The sequence below is a fragment of the Tachypleus tridentatus genome, chromosome 4 (assembly GCF_004210375.1).
Source record: "Tachypleus tridentatus isolate NWPU-2018 chromosome 4, ASM421037v1, whole genome shotgun sequence".
In the NCBI taxonomy this organism is placed as follows: domain Eukaryota; kingdom Metazoa; phylum Arthropoda; class Merostomata; order Xiphosura; family Limulidae; genus Tachypleus; species Tachypleus tridentatus.
Genome location: NC_134828.1, coordinates 61860461 through 61879435, shown reverse-complemented (window position 1 = coordinate 61879435; position 18975 = coordinate 61860461). Strand labels below are relative to the sequence as shown.

The window sequence follows — 18975 nt, the reverse complement described above, 5'->3', positions numbered from 1 at the left end:
TTATTAAAGCAGCAATTTCTTGATAAAATGTGGCTTTGCAGTTAAAGAAAACCATATTTAAAATATCATTAACAACTTAATTTAAAAAACTGTTTTCCTTAATTAATTTATTTTTCGTAAACATAAGTGTAATATTAAAAAAATATAGGTGTCTCTCTATGAAACCATGCTGCTCATTTCAATTTTTATTGATACAAAACTTTCTTTCTAATCTATTTACTGCAATAAATACTGCAACAAAAACAAATTATAACCAAAAATGATCTACCAAAACCAAAATTGCAGTTACAGAGCACATGCAAAATAAGTACCAAAAGAGCTGAAACATTTCAGTCAGTGTACTATGATTTTAGTTTGTCCATACAAATGATTTGTATTCACTTCTTGTTGGTAGACAGCACACCTGCAATGATTGTGTCTCATGGCCTGGGATATTGTTGATCTGTATACTTGAATTACTTCATAAAAAGGGTCTGTTTTCATTACAACTTTCACAATCATTATTATTAAGTTGGTTGGAAATATTTGGGGTACTGTTGGCTTTTTATTTGCACTTTGTTTGTTATATTACCAATGATCCTGTTTTTTGGAAAGGGACTTTATGAGTTGTTATACTGTAATGTTATATACATATGAAGTATTACATTTTGACTCTTGTAACTTCTATAAATCATATTGTGTATTCTAAACTAATAAATAATTTAATCATTATGTGTATATCAAAAGAATGTTTTTATGCAATATAAAAGTTCTAATTTGAATTTGCACCAGTGTTTAGTCTTTATAATTGTTCAAGGTGGTGTTAAGTCAGTAAATGAAAAAAACTTTATATGCAGAGCAGAGTTCCACAAAACTCAGGAGCCCTAGACTCCCAAAGTTAATGTTGCTCTCCTTATGTGCATATGGGTCAAGATGGTTAGGTTGGTGATAACTACCTATAGCGGTTCCTACTTTTGAATTACTAACCAGATGAAAGACAGCCAGGCAACAACACTCACTACCACAAAGGACACATACAATTTAAAAATGAATAATGAGGTTAGCTGTCATTCTTATAATGCTGAAAGTGCAGAGTGTTCAACAGCATCTCGACACGTGAACCACAGACTGTCTAATTTACAACCCAGTGCTGTATCCACTAGGCCAAGCTCAACCCCTTAGGTTGGCAATATTGAAAGAATCAATAATAAATATATTTAAGACGTTTAAACTTTCATTTGGTTCAGAAATGTACTTGAAAAACATGCATTTGAGTTTTAAAGACACTTCACAAACTTAAAAAAAAATCAGCTACCTACAAAAAACAAGCACTAGAAAAAAATGACTGGTTATAATCATAATACAATTAAAAGAAGTGTTTGGAAACTATGACAACATTTATTGAAAATTCACTTCAATATGGATGAATAACAAAATATATACAAAAGCAGAATATATACAATGTATTAGAGATGCTTTTTTTCTTGTATAATAATATTGTTCAACTTTATGTAACTTTGCACTATTTCTTGCTTTCTCTGGACTCAAGATTTTCAAACACTTTTAACTCCTGTATATTTTAAAATGCTAAAATACATTCTCTAACTGCTAAAAGGTTATTTATTGTCCTTACAAAAGGTTTAAACATTTTCTCTAATATATTTTTAGTCTTCTCATGGAAGAACAATTGTAACTTGAACTACATGATAATTATGAATTCTTGAATTTTTGATATTGTTGTCCTCATTATTTCACTGGCTAGTTTACTGTTTTTTCTTTATTCAGTATCTACAATACTTTACAATACTATTTATGAATAAATTAATCTTTTAGAAAATGATACTGAGTAATAATGATTGTGCCACAGTGGACAAAAGTGCTGCAGTAAGCTGTCGAAAATGAAACACAACACACTTGAGTATAAACTCTTTATTTGACATTCAGTTTTTTAAATGGCAAACTTGATGTAAATCATATATACATAACACCAAACTCCAGTTAGACCCACTGCTGAATCTACAAGTTTCTAATAAATAAGAGATTGAAAATAAAACTACACTAAAATTTAATTTTATCAGTCCTTCTCACAATTTAAAACACTACAAATTTAATGCAACAGTTTTGAAACCACAAAATACAATATCATAAAAATTCACCAGCCTACAATATTTTTGCCAATATGTGCATAAAATATGTAAAAATTGACAAAAATTCATGAAGAAAAATATATTGAAATTACAACACTTAAAACATATGAATGTGTTAAAAACATTTTAGTAACAAAATTGACATTTCTACATCACACAACTACACAAACAGTTGTAGAGTGTTCATATACATATATACTGTTTGCATAAAGGTTTTTACACAAATATACATTACTGGTTTCCTGGCAGTATAGTAAGAAGTTCAACAAAGTTGACTTATTTTACTAACCTACATCTTTTGGAAGATACTAATTAATGCTACTATGATGAAACTCAAGTTTTTCATGTTATCCATCAAGCCAAAAAAGTGTAAAAATAATATACTTGTAAAGAAATATTTTCTCAAATAAATATGAAATATCTAACATATAAAGCTTGACTCTTTCCAGATGAGTAGAATGTCACAAATAGCTTGTGAATTTTTTCTTCTCACAGTAGAAATACTTAATGAAATTAGTCTAACCTAACTAAAGAGCATCTGGCTTTGATTTTAAAAAGATAATACAATTTGATTTATTTCTCATATTTTTTTATACTGCAAAATTTCAAAAATTCTGTCCTGAGACACTTCAGAAAAAACTTTGTAAGCAATTCCTTTCATCTTCGACTTTCAAAACAGTTTTACTTATGAAGACAAAATTCCTTAAACACACAAACATCCTACACAAAGACATACAATTCACAGTTGAAAATAATTATACAGTAACTTTTGTAAATGTTAACATCACATGAGCCACAATGCTTCATTAAAATTCATAGAAAAATCACATACAACAAAAGTAACAAACTAGTTTTCTAATAATGTAATCCATGAGAAGCTAGGCATTCTAAAAAGTCCCCTAAGGTTAACATTTTCCAACACTGAAAAAAATTTGTATTTATGATAAATACATCCAATCACACAAGATTTCCTGATTTAGTGCTGCCCTCTATATTCAAATTTTGCTTTCCACTATCCATGAAACTCCCACGTAAAAATTAAGGATTTCCACGTGATATTGCTGCACTATTCCTGCAAATGACGATGGGATGATCTACCATCAGTAAAAGTGTAACACACCCTCCTATTACAGCTGACTCCCTCTATACTGATTATTCAATCAAGATCAGGCAAGAAAAAATGCACTGAATGTAGGGAGGATGAATGGGATGTGTGAGTGGAGCTATTTAATAGAAATACATTTTTTCAGTGTTGAAGAATGTTAACTTCCAATATATGATACCTTACCTCAACTCACATATAGTTAGCATTTCACATAGCAAAAGTTACTTAAATGAGCACCCTTCTGAAAGTGCTCAAAGGGAACCCATGGAGTGTGACACTCTACTATGAAACAGTACAAGAAAATAGTTCATATATAGCAGGGTACACTCTTCACCTGTAAAGAAGAGATGTGCAGATAAGTTGAGCTGAAAGCATGTACAGTCTACAGTCTGAAATAACAGACATGCCAACTAGTAAAATGTGGTTAGGACATGTCAGACTGCACATAAAGAGTCAACTTCTGTTCAAAACCAGATAGCATCAGGAATTTTTTGTTCAGTCTGCAGCAGAGGGGTTCATGCTGGCTGGTCCTACACCTATCCAATAACGTTTGGATAGCAGCAGTATGGAAGAAAGCCAGTCATACATAGTGGGTCAACTGAAATCCAAAATCAGCAATGCTGGGTATTTTTCATGTGGTCTGCAGGAGAAGGTGGGTCCCAAAAGATGAGTTAGGGCTTATGATAGCTGGTTCTGCATCTATCCAACACCAAATCACCTGAGAATCTGATATCTATGCAGCAGCAGGATGAGAGAAATCCAGGCAGAGGAAGATTAACTTTATATGGTGGGTCAATTTTACTCAAAAGCCAAGTGGTATCTGGTATTTTTCATTCAGTCTGCAGTATGAGAGTGTTCCAACCAGTTAGATCAACAAAACATGACTGCCCTACTCTCTAGCAAGTAGAATTGGCCACAATAAAGAGAAATCCTCCATGTTCTACCAAAAAAGAAACTAGGACTTAATGAGTGGTATGGATTCTTGTGCTCTGTTAAAAGTAAAAAGGGTGTGAAAGCATTGGGAAGCCCATGGGAACACAACATAAGACAGTACATTGAGTGACCACAAAATATTATTTTTAAAAGCATGCCAGCACCATTTTATTCAACTCACAGCTGAAGACAGTTTGTAGCCTAATGAAGAAAGAATAGCCAAATGACAAGGATAGTGTGTGAGAAAAGTGTGAAGAGTAATACATACACCAGTCTGAACAATTTCCTGCAATAGATGAATGAAAGCAAGCAGTCAGAGAGAAAGTAATGTGTCAGTTTTGATGACATGAACAAGCTTCCTTCATAATGGAATATACTAAATGGAAGGGCTGACAAAGCCATCCAGATAGGGTAATGGGGTAAATATCACAATTGGTAGAGTGACTGATTTAAAGGAAATGAAAAGATGGGAGAGAAAATCAAGAAAAGAAGCAGTGTGAACTAAATAACAACAGTTCACACAGACAAGACAAGAACAGCCAATCAGGATGACAGGGAGAAAATGATGGGAGAGATACAAGAGCCAACATCATAACATATGACAATTTTTAAAGGAAAAAAGCATGATAAAGATAGAGAATACAGAAGTGAAAGAAAAGAATGCAGGAAGAGTCAATAGCATACATTTTAGAGAGATGATAAAAGAAGCAGAAGGCCAAAGGTTCAAAGAACGAAAGAGTAAGGGCATAAATGACAACAATCTTACCTCTACCACTCAATCTAACCAACCAAAACTCATTCACTCTCTCATAGTGATCCTTCTAGTTCTCTTAGAGAAACAAAAATCACACTTCCCCAAAATATCACATTCCACAAACAGCAACATTTGTTATTCTTATGCTTCTGTTGTTCATTCTTATTTGCCTACAAACCCTTCCACTCCCATTATCTCCAAAACCACACCAAATCACTATCAGTGTAAATACTACGTATTCCACACTACAATCTTCACTAGTCAATCAGTCTCTTGTATAATTCCCTTTAGTAGAACCCAACAGTCTTTCATCTGTTCACATAAACTCTCAGAACAACCAGCAATGCATTCCACACTCTGAAGATACTTTCCTTTTCCTTCCCTCAAACTTAATCATCTTCTATCTCATGATTACAATTATGTCCTCACACCAATCTGTCAACATTCAACATGGACCAAGCAGCAAATTACTAAATTACAGCAGTAAACAGTTATTTCAAAAACTTAGAAAATCCAATGAGAAACACACAAAATGTCATCAGCATGTCAAGTTGCTAGAGCATAATATAAAAGACCAAAACATACTTCCATCTCTCACATTAAAAACACCAATAACAATAGAAGGGCATGATCTGAACTTCCCAGTTTCTCTAATAGATGGAATTTTACATACTGACTTGTTCAAAAACCTACAGACAGACCAGAATACCTTTACTATAAAAGCTGTCACCTCTCTCACACTAAATTAAACATTACTTACAGTAAAGCTCTTAAAATAAATAAAATATGCTCAGATAAAATACTATAGAAAAAATATCAAGAATCTAAAATAAACCATGTTACAAAGAGAATATAAAGATACCAAAGTCAACAGCCAAACTGAAAAGACTAACAACACTCAGAGGGAAAATATCCTAAATCATAGCAATATTAAACTTTCAAATAGAATTCCTCATATTATTACCTATAAGTTTAAACTCAAAAATGTTTTATGAATTCTGAAGAATGTTTTCATCTCCTACAGCTCAGCAATAGTCTTAAACAGATATTTCCTTTCAAAAAAGCAAAACTCTAAAAGATATCCTTGTTCACAAGAAAGTGAATTACATGCCACCCAAAAATGGTTGTCATCTATGCAATAAAGCCCGTTGTCAAACCATCAAGTTCATAAAAACCAACTCATTTTCTGAAACCACAATCAAAGAAACTTCAAAATATCCAAAGAAATCACTTGCAAAACAAAAAATATCATTTACCTTATACAGTGTGGAAAATGCAATCATCAGTATGTATGATATACACAAATATCTCTTAGAGAATGTTTCAACAATCATAAATCTTCTATTAACACTGAAAAAGATCTTCCTGTTGTTCAACACTTTAACCAACTCAGTCATTCCATTAATGATGTTACTTTCTTCAGCAATGAAACAGGATTCAAAACTAAAGCTGCCTGGGAAATAAAAAAAGCCTATTGGATTACTAATCTAAATACTGTTCAATCTTTCAGAATTAATCTAGAACCTGAAATCAGTGATCTGTGTTCATTGGTTTCATGCCTGTGAGAAAAATAATTTTTATTCTTCGCTTATTTTTTTTCACAATGTGAAAGATGAGTTTCCTAAATTTACTACTTATTTAGGATAATTTTTCATACCTGTTTTGATAAACTGATTAACATATTTTTTTGAACAAGTCTCCAAGTGTCACCTTCATTTTACTTAAATGTTTAAGTATAGTTTTAAATATACATATATTTAGCCATTTCTAAAGTAAAATATCCTTAACATCTTTTCACACACACTCTTGCCATCAGGAAGATTATCCGGAAATGAGACGCTTACAACAATACAGAGAGAAATAGACATCTCCTGGGAAATCAGATGACCTTCATAATGTCACTAAATTCCCTTTAATAGATATGTCTGCTTTTTAAAAGTGTCCTGGTTATAGAGTTATTCTTTTTAACACTTAGGTATCAAAGATACTGAAAACAATGGAAGAGCATAGTGAGGACAAGGGAGGAGAATACATGGTGGTACTGGAAAAACCAGAACATAGTAGAAGAGCTGCCAGGCAACCAGTGATGGTCAATACTGATAAACCTTGAAGGAAGAGCCACATGAAGAATTCCAAAAGACAGGGAACAGAAGGACAAGAAAGGAATAAAGAATGGTACAGTGACCAATTGTGAAAAGTATGTCATTTCTGTGGACAAACAATAAAAGGAAAAAAAAAAAAAACAGAAGGAGGAAAATTGCAAGTGACAAGAGTCCAGACAAAACTCACTTGTGAAGTTAGAGTGACAGCACAGCTGGATGACAAATGGAAGAATGAGGATGGAAAAGAAGATAATGGGATAGAGGTAGGAGAAGAGGTGTGAAGGATCAGAGAAGGTTCAACAAAGCAATAAAGGGTTGAGTTGACCAATACAAAGGAACCAAAAGGACCCAAAAAGGAGTCTTCCGAATGAAGGAGAAAACATGAAGCAAATGAATAGGAGGGGGAGCATAGAGAAAGAGGTTAGTATTGTCACAACTTAAAATATCTATTGCTAGAATTGACAGATACAGAACAGAAGAACAGAAGAGGGTAAAATTTGGTTTTCTGGTAAGTAGCAAAGGGGTCAACATGTTTTCCTTCTTACATCTTATATATTAACACTCATACAAGAAATGTTATCATTTACCACATCTTATTCATGCCATCTTTCATGTCCATGTTCAACAACACCTGAAAAGATATGCTAATCTAACTGCATTATTTACCAACAGATATTTTTCCTTTTTAAAAACTATAAACATCACAAGGTAATTCCCTTTGGTTTTAAATTCCATTTTTTGTCACTTTGTTTCTGATGATAGCTACTTATAACAGATTTTGTAGAGTATGAAACAGAAATCAAGTGAAATGGAAAATTCCCTAAGAAATCTATACCTAACCTGGGAAATTTCAGTGGCTACCATAATTCCACAATGCTCGTCAGCTCAATAGTGTTTATCATGAAACTATGAACAATAAAAAACTTACCAAATTACATAAATACTGTATTATCATAACCATAAGGTGTTTTATCTATTCCCAATAATCTTCCTCCTTCCAATACAAAATGAATTGTGCTTTCCAAAGGACTAAACTTTGCAATGTCTTGTACTTAAACTGACAAATACTCTTAAAGCTGATACAAAAAGATTTTTCAGATGCTGCCAACTGAAACCACAATTCTTTACTAAACTGCTGTTGATAGAACACCCATCAAAATCAGGAATAAAACAATCAAATAAACAGCTACCACTGACACTTTCACTTTAAACACCAATGCTGTTTATGATACCACATCTGACTATCAAACTGAAATCCACATACTAAATCAAAAATAGAAAACCTTCATGATCCAATATCAATAAACAAATGCCTTACTCAAGAAACACACACACAGTAATTACACCAGCCAACAAAGGCTCAACTGTGGTTGTGTGGAAACAAGATCTTTAGATACAAAAAGCCCTCAAACAACTGAACAACCCCAACTTTTACAATATGCTCATGAAAAATCCAAATTCTGAATAACAAAAATCATTCAAGAACATGTAAAATAGACTCCCATATAATACCAAATAGATCAATTCAAAAATCCTAGAGCAGGAATTTTCTATCTATTGCCCAAAATTCACAAATCTGGTTAACCCGGCCACCCCATAGTTTCATCATGTAATTACCCCACTGAACAAATATTTAATTACATAGATTTTGTCCTACAACCCTTATATCTTTCCCTTCCTATATTAAAGATATCACTGAAGTTCTAAGCCGTTGTAAAGACTTTAAGACACAAAACCTATAACTTATATCTTTACCACAATGTACAGTTTCTCTACACTGTTATTCTGCACACTGATACTATGCTAGCTTTGAAACAATTTCTGAATAAACAAGATACTAAATTTTCCACTACTGAAACCATCTTTCAACTTGCAAAATTAGTTCTCACAATGAGTACCTTTTAATTTAACAGCCTACTTTATCAACAACATACCAGCATTTCCATGGGTAGAAAAAAATGGGTCCTTCCCTCACTAATCTGTTTCATAGTTACCTCAAGGAATAGTTTTATGCCACTTCTGGTTATATTTTCCCCAATCTCTTTATTTGTTACATTTACAATATTTTGGGTATTGTTATATGTACTAACACTCAGGTAAGGAAATTCATTGACTTTGCCAGCACTCCACCCAACCTTTACACTTACCAAATCTTTGATACAAGTGCCTCATTTCAGGATGTTAACATCCACATTTCATCCTATTCTCTCAAAAACACTGTATATTACAAAGACACTGATAGTAATAATAACCTAAACTATTGCTCTTTCCACCCCTACAAAATAAAGACTGCCATTCCTAAAAGGTGGTTCACAAGACTTGGATGTTTATGTTCTAAGGACAAAGATGTTCCCTTTGAAACCACTGAAATGGCATGATTTTCCTCATAACAAATACATAATTACCCAGGCAATGTCATTAAAAAGCCCATAACTATGTACACGTAGTATCCAATGCCAATGGCACCCAACCTAAAGATCAAAATCAACATGATAGAGCTCCCTTGCATTTTAACCTGCCATTTCCTGAACACATTTGCAGCCAGTACATACAGACATCTTTAAATTACTGATGACTAACCCCACCACTGCCAAAATATTCATTACACCTTCCAGGTTTTTATAGATGTAATCCCAACCTAAAAGACTATTTGGTGCACTAGAAGCTACAGAACAGCAATGCCCCTATTGTTGTACCAGCAAAATCTGTTATACCTGTTCAAACGTTTCAGACACCACCACAATAACTGATTATAGTTACACTTTCCATCTCTGGATGTATTACACCTGTATGTCATAATGCATCATTTACTTAACATGTAACTGATGTCACTATGTAAAATGGAGAAACAGCTCAGAGACTGGGTGATTATTTTAGTGAACACATTAAGATCTGTAAGATAAGGCTCCATTGACCTCTGGTCCCTAAATGCTTCAGTTCTATTAATCACAATGTCACCTTCCACATGTTAACATAAGAAAACCTTGAACACCATCTTTCAACTCAACACCAAATCCTCTTGTGATATAAATCAACAGATTTACTTTCAACGAATTATAAAAGCTCCATCAACTTTTGCATTCTCTTAAACCTTTTCTTCAGTTGCATTTACCTTACCTCTTATTCCTGGTTAAATCTTCCTCTTTAATATTACCAATGTGAAAGTATTTTCCTTCACATATTGTTTTCTGTCGATTATTATTTTATTATTTTGCAAACTTATTTTTATTACTTTCCTGTGTTTATAATTCTAAATTGAATAACGTTTTTTTTCATATTCTTTTTCATTCTAATATTTGCATAACAATTTCAATAACATTTTATCAATATTTTTCTCACCATACTTCAACTTGAGTGTGTGTGTGTGTCATTAGAATATTTGTATTATCTCTCCTTTTAATATTTATTTCTGAGTCTAATTACATTGCAATGTGCTCTTTACTGCCTTATGAAGAGCATCTGCTCAAAATGTCACACAAAATAGACTAACAAATTTTCAGTTATCCACAATTTTCTTCTCATGTCTTGCAGAACAACACTTATTCGTATAAGAGGAATATCCAGATAAGAGCAAAGCCATTTGAAAACCTGAAAATTAAGGGACTGACTCCATACAGAATATCCTGTTGGGTTTTTATAAATAATCCATGACAAGATTTAGGGCTCTTAGAAAATAACATGCCACTAGCCACACTAATAGGAAATGGGCCCAGAAGAGAAGGCCAATGGTTTGGTAACAGAAAGTGTAAGTGACCAAGAACCATTCTGACAATTAAAGCAGGAAATAGCTGTGGAGTTGTCCATATTGACTGGAACTAGACACGTACCACCAGTTGAAAGTGATCTGAAAATTTATGTGCTGCCAAAAGTTCCAAAAGATTGATATGAATGTTCAACTCATCTGAAGAACACTGACTCAAAACTGCCAAAGTTAAAATATGCACTCCATCTCATCATGGATGCATCTGTAAAAAGATGGAGATATGGATGAGAGGTAGGAAGAGTAACATACACTGTGGTGATGGTGTTGTTAAGTTACCAGGTGAAGTTGATAATTAAAGGCAGCAGAAAATGAATGAGAGATGACAAGGAATCCCATGTTAAGTTCTATGAATCATTCACTATAAATGTAGCATGTACGCATGACCCAAGAGGATAATGGACTACATGAAATCCTAAGTCCTCAAGAGAAAGGGAGAAAACCTCCTGTGCAAGGAGAGAATGAGAGAACAATGAAGTGTAAATAAACTGCTGCATGCTCAACAAAAGAAGAGAATGTTGATCTCTGCTGAGAAAAGCATTGAAAAATATACCACAAAAAATTATTTATTGTGCAGGTGTGAGATGAGGCTTCTCCCATTTGACTAACTAACCAAGATCTGCCACTTGAAGAAGGAAAAACGAATGGTTTTATAAAGCTTATTGGGACAGAGCCAAATGTGAAAATAAGTATATGAAACATCTATCTCAATCATCTAAAGACCAGGAGCCAAAGAAAGACCTTTGTAGGGGTAAGAAACATCTCCATGTAAAATTGAGGGAGGCCAAAAAATCAGCTGAGGCTTTAATTATCTATGACTAGATGCCAATCCCTGTTTCTTTGGAAACAACAAAGACTAGAATAAATTCCTGAAGAAGAATGAAAAACCTATTTGATAGTGTTTTGGCCAAAAGATCCAGCCCCATCACAGACAAACATATCAATGGAGGACAATGACAGGAAACACTCCACTATACACAGCACAAACGTCGTCACCTGCTGAATGGATAAAGATAAACCCAATGACATTTTAATTGCTAGTCTAGCATGAACATCATCACGTTGTCCAACATCAGACAAAGTTGAAGTTACTGACACTCATAAAATAATACTGTGAAAATAACAGGCCATAAAATCTTCAGGTGCAGGAAATACTGGAAAAGGAAATTCTGAAGATTAACATTTTCATAACAGTTTAAAGTTTTTATAGATATATCTACATAAAAATAACAAAAATATGCTTATATCTGAAAAGTTCATAAGTAACAAAATGCACACCTTTACACACAAGTGCCAAATTAAGAAGTGATGGTTGAATAATCAGTATAGAAGAAATCAGCTGCACTAGGAGGGTATGTCACACTCCTATTGGTGGAGGGTTCTCTCATGATCACATGGATGCAACAGTGCAGCAATATCACATAGAGATGCACGATATTAGGAGTTTTAAGGCTAGTGGAAAGTGAATATTATACACACAGAGGGCATCAAAAAATTGGGAAAGCTATATGTGAGGAGATATGGTATTTTATCTGAATTTAGTATACACTATGTACACCACACAAAACACTGATGAAGAAGTCAAACAATTAACTCTATGCTTTACTAATACAAACCAATTTCATACTATAGTAACTGCACAAACTATTAATACATTTAAAAAACAAACATGTTCAATGTACAAAGTCAAAAGAAACTACACAAAACAAAAGAAACCTCATCTCTTGCACTATCCTATGAATAGAAGAAAATTAGCATACTTCTAACAGAAACTTGGAAAATAGTAACATGTAAATATAACTTTAGTTTATGGACTAGATTCACTTTCACCCCCTGAAATTAAACAGAAGTCAAGAAAATTATATAATGAATTTACCCTACCAGGAATCATTTACAAAGTGAAGCATGACAACTGCCCAAACTTTTACACAGGTAAAATAGGATGTAGCTTGAACATCAGGTTAAAAAAAACACCAAAAACCTTCATTGCCAAGTTCATGAACATATGAATAAAATCAACCACAATTTTTTCTGAACAAGATATCACCACATGTAAACACAAAAGGAAATCAGAGAAGCCTTACTAATAAAATTAAGTAATCCTACAGTTGACAAATACTGAGGCACATCTGTATATCCTTGATCATTATTTCTGTAGACATTCCTAATCTTATGTTAATATTTTGCAAATTTCCACATTTTCATATTTTTTCACTGTGTTTTTTTCTGTTCAACTAAAAATATATAATCCATTAATTCATGCACAAGTTACCCCTATCAACTGTGAAATTTAAAACATTGTTAGTGTTGAATCTTGATTTAAATACTAAAACTTTCTTGAGTGCTAAAACTTGTATACCTGAAAATGACTGAAACATCATACTTGTATTTAACAAAATTTTTCCTTACTGTAAAAGCTATAACTTGTAATAAAATAATACTTATAATCAGTAAGTGAACTCAAAACAAAACTATTAAATGACTTAAAAAGTCTACATTCTACTCTATACACCAGTATTTAAACATTACATCTTCCTTCAAAAATGCTTCATTAGTAATTATTTATACACTTCACTAAAAAGATGTTATATTTCATGAAGATACACTAAATAAATTTGGAATTACAGATAAAATTACTTTTCTAGTAAATGACCAGCCCCATGGACTGACCCCGCATATATTTAGTTAAATCAGTTTTCAAATTTCCAAAAGTGTGTGAAATATTACAGTAAAGCAACTTAGTTTAGTCTATGAATAGTAAATCATAGTGTTTTCAGAAGGCTAAAAGTTTGAGAAGTATTATGGTAAAACAATATATTAAAGTCCACATGTATTAAATCACTTTAACAAATACAAATGCAAAAGAGATGAGTATTGATAGATCAGAACTTGATGAGTTGATAGCATTAGCACCTTCTATACAAATTGGTACAACACCTTTGCGAGTACTTGAATTTATAGTATCAAAAACGTTCATTGAAATGTTGCTGTTGTACTTTAAGAGTTTGTCTTTGCCAATTACATCCGATGAGCATAAATTTCCAAACTTAAAACTTTTCAAAAATTACTTGCATTTGTGTGTGTTGCAAAAAAGAATTTAAGGACTGGTTCATGTGCTATTGAGCAGGACTGTCAAAGTCATTGATTTCATCACAACTCTCCATCATTTTGTAAAGACGAAAGCAAGAAAATTCCAATTTCTTTAGAGACACTTTTTACAAGTCACATTAACACTTTTAATGTTAAATGGAACTAAATTCCAAAGCATTACAAGCAATGAACCTAGATATTTATCAGTTACAGTACAATAATATTGGAAATATAACAACAAAAATTTAATTGATTTCTTTAAACTGATTGTCATTTATTCTTCAATTGACATTGGGTCATTTTAATAGTTTCCAAGTGAAAACAGAAAGAATGAAGAGCAAGAAACTTTAGTTTGCAGAGGGTGTTAAAATACCTTGTGTCAGCCCTAGCTGGATGTGATATACATGTTTATTAAATTACAGTTTTTGGAATGCTAAAGTTTATAAAGATATCATTACAGTAGAGCAAAAAAATAAGGTCCATGTAAGTTATTGTTTTTAGAATCTTTAAGTATGTAACATTATTATTCCAATAGAGCAAAATAGTAAAATCCATGTATATTAAATCATACTGTTTTCAAAATGATAGAAGCATGGTAAGTATTATAATACATAATACATTAAATTTAATACATTTAAATATATTAAACCATAACAAAATTATTCATTTTAGGGCTGACTGAGAACAGTTTTCATATAAAAGTTCAGAAACAAATTAGTAAAATAAAAATATAACTTTAAAAATATACATACAACCACATGTAAAATAATAGATGAACAATTTAACTGTCAATGTACCTGCATCACATACTATTTCAATAACTCAACATCTAAGTATGTATATAGTATGTAAAATGATTATCTTTGAATAATACTGTCAACAAAATCTAACAAGTGACATTACACATGTAAACTACAGATACAAAAATACTGCGAGTAAAAAAAAAACTATTTATGATGTATTTCAACTCAAGAAACCACATTTCATTCTTGAATGTTATCATTAAATTGTACCATAACTTAAAAATTTCTCTCAACTGTAAACAAGCCTGCATTTCACTGAATACAACAATTATGAGCTTTTGTGAAAACAAGGCAAACAATGAGCCATTATTAAAATGAAATTAAGATTAGGTAAACTATTTGCTACAATTGATACTCTGAATTTAAAGTTTAAATGTAAATGCAAATTACTTATCAAAACATGCAATACCCATTTTATATCAAGTAAAGAGATATGTTAAAATAAAAATAATTCTGCACAAACTGATAAAAAAAATACTTGTTTAAACAGTCAATTGAATTTATCTGAACATTGTTCTGAACTGCTTCTATGTTAGAAGTTTTGAGCTGCCATAACAGTTCTTAATAAGATTCAGTTGTCAGAAATATCATTCAAAAACTTCTAAGATAAATGCAGTGTACAGAAGTTTCCAATGATGTACAATCTTCTTTGCTTGAACTTTTTAAAGCAAGAAATCAAATGGAATGTTGCAGAAGACCATAAATATAAGTTTTATATCATAAAAATTACATATTATTTTTAAACCATAAAGCTTGAAAGAGTTTTAGAAAATTTACTTTATTAATTTCACTATACATATTTTTAGCAGTTATACTTACATTAAACTGACTAATCCTATTCTTAAGATACAACAAGACTTCATACACATTTTGAGAAGAGAAACATACTATCACAATAATCCAATCTTGTTCACATAGACATAAGTTATGTGAAATAAATATACATAAAATAAGATAATCTAATGAATGAATTTAAAGACAACATTCATAAAAAAAGAATATAACTATATATAACAGCAAGAACCACATGCATAGCAAAAATATGCCTAAGCATAATAATACTATGTATAAACAAAAAAAGAGGTACCTTAAATACTTAAATTTAAGACTAGAAAATTACTGAAATATAAAATGAAGATTAAAATCACTAGAAAATATTAATACTTTTAATTACAGGAAAAGAAACAAAACATTTACACCCCACATTTTGCATTAAAACGGTTTTCCTATTTTACTATAATCTCTGTGTTCTTTAACTGAAATATAAGCCATCAAGTATCAAGAATAAAAGAATCTTGAATAAGTATTAAGAGATAAACAATCATAAAACTGTGTTTAGAACAGATACACAATGGGAATCTTTGATCACATACAGCTAATGTAAACACATGCATTCTGGGTACAAAACAAACTAGTTTTTTGCTTGAAAAATGGAAATATATCATTATATCACATGCATACTTACACAGAAAGAAACCTCAACCATACTTAATCATACTTTAAAAGAAGAATATGATGGCTTGTCACTATAATTTAATCTCATTATGATACAATTCTTGTGGTGAGGAATGATTCATGACAAATATGTATCACACAAAAATCATATTTCTTTTGCTCTGATGTAACCTGTTTGAAATATATTTTGTAAGTACTGTAATAAATTTCACAATGATGTTCTAGTTAAATGATTTTGTTTTCCATACTTTGACTTATTGATGAAAAATAGCTAATAAAGTCAAGTATAATTCTTGATTGGCAACAGTTAAAAATACAGCTTTAAATTGATATTGGCCTTGAAAGACTTGTCATTTACATATAAGTTTTATATTCAAAAATAATTTCAGAAAACTAAATCACAATACTTGGGCAAATTCTGCAACATAAATCAAGTTCAAAATTTTACTTAAAACTTACCATTGTGATACAGCTATAAACACAAAGGTACTAACAATATATCTACAAAAGGTCAATACAAAGATCTAGTTAGTAACACATGTAAGTATATTGATTAAAATCAATAAACAACTTAGATGGTTTATTATTTGTGATGGAAGCCAAGTTCTAGAAGTAAAACAGTAATTGACAGACATCAATTAGACATAAATATCCCAACAAAAACACAGTTTCATATATCTGTAGTGTTAGTTCTAAGCTATTACTACTAATGATGATTTGCAAACTATAGATAAATAACTAATTTTAGGAATACACACCTGCTCAGAGTATTGAGTCTGAACAATTTTTTTTGTGCTGAGATGGATCAGTATCCACAGAGTGGATACAAATATGAACAAAATACACTACACAAGGCAGAATAATGCCTATAACCTACTACTTTTCTCAAGCCCCATATCTTTCTTTGATTTGGCCTCTTTTGTTTTTTTCATTTTACCTGTTCTTCCTTCTTCCTTGGCATTTTCTTGCTCTGCTACTGACTTTTCACCAGAAGTAATTTTAACAGTTATAGCTGGCATGTTCTGTTCTACTGAGTCTTTCTCTGTGTCTGTTTCACTCTCAGAACCAATTATTTTCCTCTTAGTTTTCTTTCTGCATGAGCTTTGTTCTGCTACTGCTGTCTCGAAGGCATCTTTTTCTTTATATTTCTACATTTCAAAATATCAAATCAAACTTACATCATATAGATTTTTGTGAAATTGCTCTACTTGCAAAAATTTAATTTAAACTTTTAACAATCACTATAGATGAGAAGATATTACTGAAAATTAATTAAAATATTTACAAACAAGAGAAAATCCACAATAGTCATGGCACAGGAAATTCTTTTTTTTCCATTTTATCAGCTATATTTTTTGTGTCAGCAATACCAAGTGTAGGTTATGCAGTTTTATTACTCATCAGGATCTCTCAAAATGAAATTGAAGCAATGCAATAGGTGAACCAAATTCCCTAAATTTTTAAATGCAAACTGACCCTGATTTATTAAATTTAACAATCATCAGGAATGAGCAAGATCCACTTATGGTTTATTCATAATAGTCTACAAGTAATACCACCTGGATCAACCCGTAGGTGGGTCTTGGGGAACACCTCATTTCTACAGGATGTTGTAACTTAGATAAAATATATTAAATTAGTGGTTGCTAGTATGGAATTGGTTTGATAAAAACACACTTGCCTAGACAACACTCACCACAAATATGGATCCTGTGAAAATGAGGTAAAAGACCCTAAAAAGTAGTGTAGAGACACTCATAGCAATTAAAATAGGCATTCATGTGTATAATTTAGTGGAAATGGTTAAGATAGTTAAAAAAGTAGTCAAAAACCCACCTACTGTTAGATTGTGCAAATAAGGTGACATAAGTATTGAGAGAAATACATATATCAGCACACACACAACATCCTCCAGCAGCCTATTCATCCAGGCCTATAAGAACTGAGAAGTGTGATAAATCTGAATAGATGTTTCTTGCAGAACCCAGAATAAGCAATATCAATCAATTTTGTACCCACCTGAAATGCATCTAGTATCTTCCAAGGCATTACTGCACACCAGAAAACCTTCAACCCCACTGGACATAACAAATGATCAAAATCTGTTTTATATATATATATATATATATATATATATAACTGAGAAGTAGTGACCAGATTAATCAGTTGAAAGGATTTATTTATTTCTTTAGCTGACAGTATTTTATGGAAAAATAACTGATCTGAGGACATAGGTAGAATAATAAAGTGTCCTGTGCACAATCAGCAGAACTCATGCAACTGACAATGCCGATAGATCAGCATTAAGCCTTCAGGGAAATGTGACCCATGGCACATGAGATTAAGGTTGCAAACAGGTGTTGAGAAAGAGCATGTAATGTAACATCTCAACCACATAACTGCATTGGTCGTTTGAGACAAAGGACCCAAAGCCACTTGAAAGAAGCCAGAGTATTAGGGACTCAAAAAATTTTTTTTTGATCCTGGAATGGTGAATGTTGATTTTAGAAGATGCAAAACCGTAGCCAAAGAGCCCAGTTAAAAAATGAGTTATGGTTGGCACTTCTAATTAACCCTTTCACTATGGGCTTGGTATAATATATGAGTTCGTCTACACATTTGCACATGTTAAGTATTTGATACAGCGTGTGTTTCTTCACAACATTTGGTAAACTTGTAGTAAAGATTACAAGTATTTTGTATACAAAAAAAAAGATTTTTTTTTTAATGAAATACTTTTACTAAAGATTTGTTTGTGAAAATAGAGCCTGTTTTATTGCTATTATGTGTGCAAAATTATTTCATGTTATAATTAAAAAAACTATTCTTCATTCTAAAAACCTCAAA

At 31.8% G+C, this 18975-nt stretch overlaps 1 protein-coding gene across 1 annotated transcript in view; it reads right to left on the bottom strand.

Annotated features, from left to right (window-relative positions):
• Positions 1–1893: 1893 nt before the first annotated feature.
• Positions 1894–18975, bottom strand: part of LOC143249257 (uncharacterized) — a 51576-nt gene continuing 34494 nt past the window's right edge. Inside the window, exon 7 of the mRNA XM_076498779.1 lies at positions 1894–17276. Within this exon, the coding sequence (XP_076354894.1) occupies positions 16995–17276 (282 nt within the window). The 3' untranslated portion in view covers positions 1894–16994. The remainder of the gene's footprint in view (positions 17277–18975) is intronic.